This window comes from Mytilus edulis, chromosome 4, assembly GCF_963676685.1.
Source record: "Mytilus edulis chromosome 4, xbMytEdul2.2, whole genome shotgun sequence".
NCBI classification, from domain to species: Eukaryota; Metazoa; Mollusca; class Bivalvia; order Mytilida; family Mytilidae; genus Mytilus; species Mytilus edulis.
Window position 1 is genome coordinate 47,167,897 of NC_092347.1, and position 11,530 is coordinate 47,179,426.

The 11,530-nt window shown below is 32.5% G+C and overlaps 1 protein-coding gene across 7 annotated transcripts in view; it reads right to left on the reverse strand.

The window, feature by feature from the left end:
• Positions 1–318: 318 nt before the first annotated feature.
• LOC139519811 (glycerol-3-phosphate acyltransferase 1, mitochondrial-like) overlaps positions 319–11,530 on the reverse strand; it is a 50,449-nt gene continuing 39,237 nt past the window's right edge. For all 7 annotated transcript variants that reach the window (XM_071312084.1, XM_071312083.1, XM_071312081.1 and 4 more), the window contains exons 19-22: positions 11,135–11,245; positions 6,710–6,836; positions 2,014–2,082; positions 319–821 (exon numbers count right to left, since the gene is read on the reverse strand). In XM_071312084.1, the coding sequence (XP_071168185.1) occupies positions 649–821; positions 2,014–2,082; positions 6,710–6,836; positions 11,135–11,245 (480 nt within the window). In that variant the 3' untranslated portion in view covers positions 319–648. The remainder of the gene's footprint in view (positions 822–2,013; positions 2,083–6,709; positions 6,837–11,134; positions 11,246–11,530) is intronic.

Genomic DNA, 11,530 nt, shown 5'->3' on the forward strand with positions numbered 1-11,530 from the left:
GAAATTCGCTCAAGCAAGAGCTAGGGGCTGTCTTAAACTTGCAGTGAGATGAGTGTTTTTGCTCTGTGTTGAAGGCCTCACTGTGACTGTGAGATGAGTGTTTTTGCTCTGTGTTGAAGGCCTCACTGTGACTGTGAGATGAGTGTTTTTGCTCTGTGTTGAAGGCCTCACTGTGACTGTGAGATGAGTGTTTTTGTTCTGTGTTGAAGGCCTCACTGTGACTTTGAGATGTATGCTTTTTTTGCTGTGAATGAACAGATTTTGTGTCATGGATGAATTCTCCCATATCCTTTGTTTTCTATTATAAAAACTAAAACCTAAGAAAAAACATTTTTATTTGACATTACAACATTCTTTTCATCATTTTCTTCAAGAAAATTAGCTCTAGGCTTTCCAAGTAAGTCTCTCTTGTCACAGAGCAAATTAGAACCAGATAAACACTTTAAAAGTTTCCATACTGTCATCTTCTGATTCCTTGGAATATCAACAAATAATTAAGCAATGTAACAAATAAGAACCATTTAATAAAACACCATGTTCTAAATATTCTTCTAATTTCTGAGACTTTCCAGTAGATCTAGATATTAGTTCAATTTCTTCTGAGTATTCCTCTAATTTCTCAGACTTTTGAGAAGATCCAGAAGCAGTTTAATTTCTCAGACTTTCCAAAAGATCTAGATAGTAGTTTAATTTGTTCCACACTGTATAGTGATCTCTAAGTTCCATCATTCGGACATTACCAGCATAATACACATTAACAATGTTGGAATCTTCAAATCCCTTTACAGCATTCTTTATTGTACTAAGAGCTGCACTTTCAGCTGTAAAACAAATATAGCATGTAACATTTATCAATTAAGAAGGGTACAAAAATTCCAGCAAAAAATTAAACATTTGTTTTTTTCATTACAAATTTTATTTATTACACTACTAGTCATTATTTTGTGATGCGGTACAAAAATCAACCAAAAAAATCGATTCAGTTCGGCCTCAGATGACTTTTAAAATGTTCATATTGAAAAAGCTCCAAATTATCTCCCTTTGGTGCAAAAAAATACCATTCTTTGGCACTAAAATTGAAATATCTTTTTTAACTTGATATCTTGATCTGATTTTTTTTAACAAAATTAAACCATAAAGATATTTTTAAAGTATATGCACAGCTAGCTATAATTTCAGTTTTTTAAAGAGTGAAAAATACACCTCCACATTTTATTTTTTGGTAAATTATCACAATGACCTCAACCCCACATCTCCTTTAATTAACATTCCGAGTCTGGTATTGAACATATCACATTTATGGATAAAAACCAGTATAGTATAGAATTTATATCAGTTTCAAGATGTGATGGACAGACCTAGAAATGAACCTGTTGTCTAATATTTAAAAGTTTTAATTTGACAATCTTTTCTTCCCCAAATGTTTCTACAAAGGTTAACCCAAAAATATGTAGTCCAAACAGAAATCAGATATCAGAAATTATATAATCTGTGTATAAACATGCAAAATGAATAAAAATAAAACCTTGTTGCATACTTATTGTAAACTGAAGCCAAAACGTATAAGTCAAATTGCATAGAAGTACAAAGAATACAACGTCACCCATTTTTCATGATCAATCAATGAATTTCTGCAGAGAAAATGATACCTTCTTAAAGGACAGACTTTTGTCAATGGCAAGAATTTGAAATGAGTTTCATCTCTAATGATTACCATCTTGTCTCATAATAGAAGAAAACTTAATTGAGAGGGCCTTGTTACAAATGTAACAGCAAAATTGGTAACTGGCATGGGAATATAATCAAGTGATGTTGCTCACAATGTAAGTTGACTTGAATTGTTTTTGCTTTTCTTTTTGGATGAGTTTTCAAAACCAGTTTATATTTATTGATTCTTTTAGTCTCAGAAACATGTGTCACATACAATTAACATCCACCTTTTGCTGTTGCATATTTTGTTCTACATGTTATAAAGGTGTTACATTTGAGCTCAAATGGTCAAGCTGTACTAACCAAAACTGGCCAATTTCTTTTCCACTCTTTTCTTTGCATGAGTATGTAAAATATGGATAAAGCTGTCCTCTGAAAATGAAATAACTTTGTGTAATATAATGAAAAAAGTTCACCTATGTGAAAACTATGAAAACTAGAGGCTCTCAAATGCCTGTGTCGCTCACCTTGGTCTATGTGCATATTAAAACAATGGACACAGATAAATTCATGACAAAATTGTGTTTTGGTGATCATGATGTGTTTGTAGATCTTACTTTACTGGACATTCTTCTTGCTACAATTATCTCTATCTATAATGAACTTAGTTTCATTGGAAAATGTTAGTAAAAATTTACAAATTTTATAAAAATTGTTAAAAATTGACTTTAAAGGACAATAACTCCTTAAGGGGTCAATTGACCATTTCAGTCATGTTGACTTATTTGTAAATCTTACTTTGCTGTACATTATTGCTGTTTAAAGTTTATCTCTATCTATAATAATATTCAAGATAATAACCCATAACAGTAAAATTTCCTTAAAATTACCAATTTAGGGGCAGCAACCCAACAACGGGTTGTCCGATTCATCTGAATATTTCAGGGCAGATAGATTTTGACCTGATAAACAATTTTACCCATGTCAGATGTGCTCTAAATGCTTTGGTTTTTGAGTTATAAGCCAAAAACTGCATTTTACCCCTATGTTCTATTTTTAGCCATGGAGGCCATCTTGGTTGGATGGCCGGGTCACCGGACACATTTTTTAAACTAGATACCCCAAAGATGATTGTGGCCAAGTTTGGATTAATTTGGCCCAGTAGTTTCAGAGGAGAAGATTTTTGTAAAAGATAACTAATCTTTACGAAAAATGGTTAAAAATTGACTATAAAGGTCAATAACTTCTAAAGGGGTCAACTGACCATTTTGGTCATGTTGACTTATTTGTAAATCTTACTTTGCTGAACATTATTGCTGTTTACAGTTTATCTCTATCTATAATAATATTCAAGATAATAACCAAAAACAGCAAAAATTCCCTAAAATTACCAATTCAGGGGCAGCAACCCAACAACGGGTTGTCGGATTCATCTGAAAATTTTAGGACAGATAGATCTTGACCTGATAAACAATTTTACCCTGTCAGATTTGCTCTAAATGCTTTGGTTTTTGAGTTATAAGCCAAAAACTGCATTTTACCCCTATGTTCTATTTTTAGCCATGGCACATTTTTTAAACTAGATACCCCAATGATGATTGTGGCCAACTTTGGTTAAATTTTGCCCAGTAGTTTCAGAGGAGAAGATTTTTGTAAAAGTTAACGACGACGGACGACGAAGGATGACGACGACGACGCCGGACGCCGGCGCCAAGTGATGGGAAAAGCTCACTTGGCCCTTTGGGCCAGGTGAGCTAATAAAAAATATTGAAAGGAGCTGACTATCCATGCATGATGATCAAGAGAATTACTAATAACAACACAATGTTTCCAAACTTCAGACATTTTTATAGTTTGCACTCACAGATAATAAACTTTTACAAATCCCTATAATTGTGTGAAGTTTCAAGCACGATGATTTGAGCATACTTTAAAGTTGAAAATAGTATGCATAATGTGAAAATTTTTCTTAAAGGAGTAGTGGCATTAAGGTCTGGTTTTGGCCCAAGAAAATAAAATATTGGACAACTATTTCAAATTTACACATATTTTGTTTTGGAATTGCTCAGAGCTAGGGAATATAAATGAAAAATCAAGATATTTTATCTGATGACGTCACAATGACGTCATAATATGAAACGTTTTCATGAAAACGATGAAAAATACAGAATCTATGCAGTTTTCCATTGCAGAAAGGTTCTACACAACCTAGAAACAACAAAATAATTGAAGAGAGGTTTCATTATATGTTTTGACATAATCTCACCAATTATTAAATTGTTTCTTGTGTGCAAACATAAGCTGCCAATCTATAATGTACTTAAAAGGAGCAGGTCCGGTAAGGACCGATTTTGGCCTCAAATTTCAGGTTCATCTGACGAAAGATTTTGACCACTTTTTAAACACTTAAGTGTCTATTTTATTTGAATTAATTAGTTTATATGAAAGATTTTAACAGATTTAGTCATTAATTAAAGAACCTTAGTGAGCACGCTCACATACCCCACGTCCCCACATTGTCATTGGAGAAATTAAATAAGTATAAGAAAAAAAAATTGTATAAGAAAAAATACTGAATAATAATTTCCTGTCAATATACACATCTACATAGTATGTCCTTATTATCTACAAAATTTCATGAAATTCTGTTGTGTGTTTTCAGAGGAGTTGAGATGACAAACTGTTGCAGAAGTACATTGAAGCAAATAAGTTCAAAGGGGCATAACTCCTAGAAAAAAAATTGAATCGTAATTTCCTGTTGATATGCACATCTACGTAGTATGTCCTTATTATCTACAAAGTTTCATGATATTCTGTTCTGTGGTTTCAGAAAAATTGAGATGACAAACTGTTGAAGAAGTACCTTAAAGCAAATAAGTTCAAAGAGGCGTAACTCCTAGAAAAAAAATTGAATCGTGATTTCCTGTCGATATGCACATCTACATAGTATGTCCTTATTATCTGAAAAGGTTTCATGAAATTCTGTTATGTAGTTTCAGAGGAGTTGTGATGACAAACTGTTGCAGTAGTACATTGAAGCAAATAAGTTCAAAGGGGCGTAACTCCTAGAAATAAAATTGAATCGAAATTTCCTGTCGATATGCACAACTACATAATATGTCCTTTTCATATAAAAAGATTTCGTGAAATTCTGTTGTGTGGTTTGAGAGGAGTTGGGATGACAAACTGTTGCAGTAGTACATTAAAGTAAATAAGTTCAAAGGGACGTAACTCCTAGAAAAAAAATTGAATCGTAATTTCCTGTCGATATGCGCATCTACATAGTATGTCCTTATTATCTGAAAAGGTTTCATGAAATTCTGTTGTGTGGTTTGAGAGGAGTTGTGATGACAAACTGTTGCAGTAGTACATTGAAGCAAATAAGTTCAAAGGGGTGTAACTCCTAGAAAAAAAATTGAATCGCAATTTCCCGTCGATATGCACAACTACATAGTATGTCCTTATTATCTGATAAGGTTTCGTGAAATTCTGTTGTGTGGTTTGAGAGGAGTTGCGATGACAAGAAACAGGACTGACGGACGGACTGACGGGTCAAAAACATTATACCCTCCGCAACTTCGTTGCGTGGGGTATAAAAACGATCCGATTCAAGCTCAAATATGAAAAATCTACCTAATATGCCGGAAAATGTCACTTTTCAGGTGGTTTTTGGTAAAAATGAAAGTGGCAGCATCCGTGTTCATCCTCAACCTTTATATATGTTATGTATTATCATAAAATAAAACTTACATTTCAATATTAAGGATGAACACGAATGCGGCCACTTTCGTTTTACACGAAAACGGTCTAAAATTTAACTAAAATGCTAGAATTATGAGGATTTCAGTAATTTAGCATGACTTAATGGTGCTAGTACCGGATATATGTGCATTGTATTGTCAAAAACAGCCCATATTTATGTAGCAGAAGCATTCTACTGTCCAATAAATAACTAAAGGTTTACATTTTAACAATTTTGTAAAACTGCTATATTTTGGGGCCAAAAAGGGGTCTTACTGAACCTACTCCTTTGATGAAAAATAAGGAAAATCAAGAAAATTTACAAAATGTACAATTCATATAATTATGACAAATTTCAGAATATGTATGATAACTTTTAAATTTGCAGTAATATTTGGGCCAAATAAGGGCCTTATTGCCCCTTCTCCTTTAAGGCAAAAGTCCTGTAACTCTGGAACCACAAAATTTCCAAATTCAAAAGGAAGCTAAAGTTTACCAATCCCAACAACAAATTAATGGATACAACCATACTAAAGTTCAATATGTGAAAACAATGTCTTAAACCTGATGGTTACAGTTTGTAATTCTTGTTAAGACAAACCATAAAATTAAAAAGAATTCATCAAAGAACTATCTTTTCAGTGCTAGAAGAGTTAATGGACAGACAGACAGAAGGACAAAGTATATCATTTGATGTTAATTTTTGACGGACATAAAAAAAAAGTCAGTACTTGTTTTCATGGTTTTGGTGATACTGCAACCAAAATTTCTCTCATGGCTTTGTAACCATGACCTTACACTTACTGACCAATATATCTTTTGTTTTTTTTGTTTCCAAGAGACAGTTTCTGGCTAAGTTTGGTGAACATTGGGCACATAAATCAATAGATATCATCAGCAAACTAAAGTTTAGCCCAAATTCCTATAAATTGTTGCTTTGACATTTTCTTTACTCATCAGGTGTCTTCTTAACCCCATAGGTCCTTATCAAACCAAAATTGGTACATATTGTTCAGGGATAAAAAAGGTATTGTCTGGAAATGAAAATAATGACAGGCAAATTGCTAAACTCATATTTTAACTCAACTCAAATCAGTATCGCATACATGTTATTTAAAAGCTCATTATACATCCAAGTGTCCACAGTCATAATAATATTAACGTTTGAACCATTCATCTTATCTTCATAAAACTTAGCGGATAATGACCCTAAAAGGGAAGTAAGCTTCAGTTGATGCAGGAAAATGTATTTTTAAACTACAATAAATAAATTTTGACATAACAAAACTCCTCAATACTTAAGTTATTTTGTGTTTACCTGGAAGCTCCACAGCTAAATCTCTACTGATGTGAAGAGCTGTTAAATAATAGGATTCCAGTATAGGAGCTAGAACTTTGTACAGAAACAAGAGTTTGTTGAAGCAGTCTGAACGATGAACATTTACCTAAAAAAGAATGAGTAAATTCAGCATATGTCTTTTTGAAACAGCTATTAAGAGTTACTGTATCATTTTGCCCCAGGTATAATTTGTATGAGATTGTATTTCAACGGTCTACAACATAAAACTAGAGGCTCTAAAGAGCCTGTGTCGCTCACCTTGGTATATGTGAATATTAAACAAAGGAAGCAGATGGATTTTTGACAAAATTGTGTTTAGGTGATGGTGATGTGTTTGTACATCTTACTTTACTAAACATTCTTGCTCCTTACAATTATCTCTATCTATAATGATCTTGGCCCAGTAGTTTCAGTGGAAAATGTTAGTAAAAATTTACAAATTTTATGAAAATTGTTAAAAATTGACTATAAAGGACAATAACTCCTTAGGGGGTCAACTGACCATTTTTGTCATGTTTGACTTATCTTTAGGTCTTACTTTGCTGTACATTATTGCTGTTTACAGTTTATCTCTATCTATAATAATATTCAAGATAATAACAAAAAACGTCAAAATTTTCTTAAAATTACCAATTATGGGGCAGCAACCCAACAACCGGTTGTCGGATCCATCTGAAAATTTCAGGGCAGATAGATCTTGACATGATAAACAATTTCACTCCGTCAGATTTGCTCTAAATGCTTTGATTTTTGAGTTATAAGCCAAAAACTGCATTTTACCCCTATGTCCTATATTTAGCCGTGGCAGCCATCTTGGTTGGATGGCCGGGTCACCGGACACATTTTTTAAACTACATACCCCAAAGATGATTGTGGCCAAGTTTGGATTAATTTAGCCCAGTAGTTTCAGAGGAGAAGATTTTTGTAAAAGATTACTAAGATTTACGAAAAATGGTTAAAAATTGACTTATAAAGGGCAATTACTCCTTAAGGGGTCAACTGACAATTTCGGTCATGTTGACTTATTTGTAAATCTTACTTTTTTGTAAATCTTATTTTGCTGAACATTATTGCTGTTTACAGTTTATCTCTATCTATAATAATATTCAAGATAATAACCAAAAACAGCAAAATTTCCATAAAATTACCAATTCAGGGGCAGCAACCCATCAACGGGTTGTCCGATTCATCTGAAAATTTCTGGGCAGATAGATCTTGACCTGATAAACAATTTGACCCCATGTCAGATTTGCTCTAAATGCTTTGATTTTTGAGTTATAAGCCAAAAACTGCATTTTACCCCTATGTCCTATATTTAGCCGTGGCAGCCATCTTGGTTGGATGGCCGGGTCACCGGACACATTTTTTAAACTACATACCCCAAAGATGATTGTGGCCAAGTTTGGATTAATTTAGCCCAGTAGTTTCAGAGGAGAAGATTTTTGTAAAAGATTACTAAGATTTACGAAAAATGGTTAAAAATTGACTATAAAGGGCAATAACTCCTTAAGGGGTCAACTGACCATTTCGGTCATGTTGACTTATTTGTAAATCTTACTTTGCTGAACATTATTGCTGTTTACAGTTTATCTCTATCTATAATAATATTCAAGATAATAACCAAAAACAGCAAAATTTCCATAAAATTACCAATTCAGGGGCAGCAACCCATCAACGGGTTGTCCGATTCATCTGAAAATTTCTGGGCAGATAGATCTTGAGCTGATAAACAATTTGACCCCATGTCAGATTTGCTCTAAATGCTTTGGTTTTTGAGTTATAAGCCAAAAACTGCATTTGACCCCTATGTTCTATTTTTAGCCATGGTGGCCATCTTGGTTGGTTGGCGGGGTCACCGGACACATTTTTTAAACTAGATACCCCAATGATGATTGTGGCCAAGTTTGATTAAATTTGGCTTAGTAGTTTCAGAGGAGAAGATTTTTGTAAAAGTTAACGACGACGGACGCAGGACGACGACGGACGACGGACACCGGACGCAAAGTGATGGGAAAAGCTCACTTGGCCCTTCGGGCCAGGTGAGCTAAAAAGTTGCATCTAAATCATAATCCTGTTCAAAAAGATTTCAAGTGTTAAGGATGTTTGCTTGTCATCTTTTGGAAATTTTATCAGATTTTCGGAATCCGCTGGTTTTATTCATTTGAATGCCTTAAAATACTTTGTCCATTGACCCCCATTTTTCTTTTTATAAATCTTTTACATGTATAATCATAAGCCATCTGTAAAAGTCTAATAAAATCTGTGTTATTTTTTAATAGTATTTGATAACTTAACTTGACAATGATAAAGCTATGAAAAATCGAGAAAGAACGTTTTCCTGCCAAAATTTCAATGGCTAATATCTTGAAAACAAGCAGATTGACCTATATATTTTTTCCTTCTTTTTGTTCCTTAATTATTCCCCTATCATGATATACTATTGTTATGAAAAGCTTGTTATTTTGAAACTGAGTAGCGAACTTCCTTGATGATGGTAATTAAAAAATTCATGCATAATAATAGATCTTTTGAGTATTTAAGATATAATTCATGCAAGCCATAGATTTGTTGGAAATTTTCAAATGGCAACTATTTACTGTCAAATCCACAGTTAATGTGTTTTGAATTGCTGATATCCATGAATGTGCAAATTATGCAATATATTCAAAAAAGAAACAACAACAAAATTCCATTTTAATGCAATAATATCCAAATTTATACCGTACCAGTATTGGAATAATCTTCAGCTTGGGAATTTTCTTTAGCAAGACTTCATGTTGTGACATTACATTAATGTGCCAAGATCATTCATGTATTTTGCAGAATTTTATTTTATTTTGATTTTAAACATTTTCTAATTCATTAATTCTCTTTGTTATTCATTAGTCTAAGAATAGAAATAACAGCTCTGTAAGTTCTTTACCAATATCAATTTGAAGACAATGAAATCCACATAGTGGTTGCACATAGGTTTACGATACATGTGTATTTACGTGAGAGGTAAAAAGAAACAGCTATTAAGATGTTCATCTCTTGAGTCTCTGTTAAGTATAGATATAAATGGAGATTTTTTTTCAAGTATATAGATATATCAAGAATTTTTTCATGTATAGATATAAATGGAGAATTTTTTTCAAGTATATAGATGTATCAAGAATTTTTTCATGTATAGATATAAATGGAGAATTTTTTCAAGTATATAGATATTTCAAGATTTTTTTCAAGTATAGATAAATCGAATATCATAGATATATCGAGGCTGTTGTTTACAAAGTGAAAGATGCAGGTCATATAAGAATTTAACTATAAGGCCAGACTTTTTTTATAATCTGTTTAACGAGATCCGCCGACTCCACCTTTCCCGATTTTAGAATAAAAATAAAAGTAGTGCTTCTTACTTTTATTATTATTTTTCCCGCCGACTGTTACGAAATCCTCAGAAAAAAATAAAATGTGTTGTTCACGATACTCGCTTTCAGTCAATTTAGTTATCGGTAATATTTAATTTTTACCAAGTCAATGAAACAGCAATTTTAATTTAAAAGTAAAGAAGTTCAAGGCATAAACGATATATTTTCTTCTAAAAGATTTTTAAGCTGGTGGCATGCTTTTCATACTTGTTACACGAGAGCGTACATCAAATCATTCTAACTTTCGGCAAAATCAGTTATTACTTCATCAGAACTTGAAGAAATTAGCCTAAAGTAAACTTGTCATCCATGTATTGCATTAGAAACGTCATATTCCTTTCCAAATAGCATATCAAACATCGTTTATTTTTGTAAATTTTTCTTCGTATGACATTTAAATTTGTAGAACTACGGATAGGAATCGGGATTTAATCGAAAACGGACCCGCTATGACCGAAATCCGGATTCTTGCGATAATGACTACAGACGCATGAATGGTACTGCTGACAGACAAAAATTGATCCCAAAAAGGAAAATTACGCATTCCACACGCATTAACATACTTTTGGTTAGATCTTCTTGATTAATGTATATATTTCCATGTATAAGCATTGTTTCAATTTATAGGTTAAAGTTGCTTAACTCTAAGACTATTACACCAGAGACATATATATACACATATGTCTCTGCATATATACACTAAGAGGTTCCTGACTGGGTGACGAATATGAATATATAGTGTATATGCAGCGAGGTTGATATATTTGAGTGGTGCCATGGATCTATATTAGTGGAAATACAGAATCAAAACATAGTTTTTATGTTTATATTAATAGAAGGGTTAACCAGAGACATATATAAACTATATGTATTTATATTTCTCTGGGTTAATTTACTGGTCTGTTCTCATTTCATTGTTCTTGTATTTAAATATGTATAAAACAATATAAAATCAATTTACTTGTTGATATTTATCACATAATTATAATCTTACCTTCAGCATTTGTTCACTGATGGCTTCATTGTCTTCATCATCATCCCAGGATACTGTGGCAGATAAACTACGAGCCCACTTCTGATGCTGATCACCACATCCAGTATCATCCTATTCAATAAAAGTAGAAATCATTACAGTATAGAGATGTTGCCAAAATCCTATTCAATAAAAGTTTACACCATAACAATATGGAGATGTTGCCAAAATCCTATTCAATAAAAGTTTAAACCATAACAATATGGAGATGTTGCCAAAATCCTATTCAATAAAAGTTTGAAATCATAACAATAGGGAGATGTTGCTAAAACCATCACATTTATTATCCATGAACTTTTCATTTTTATTATTCCATGAAAATAATTAATCTACAGTATTCATTTGAAAATCATTTTT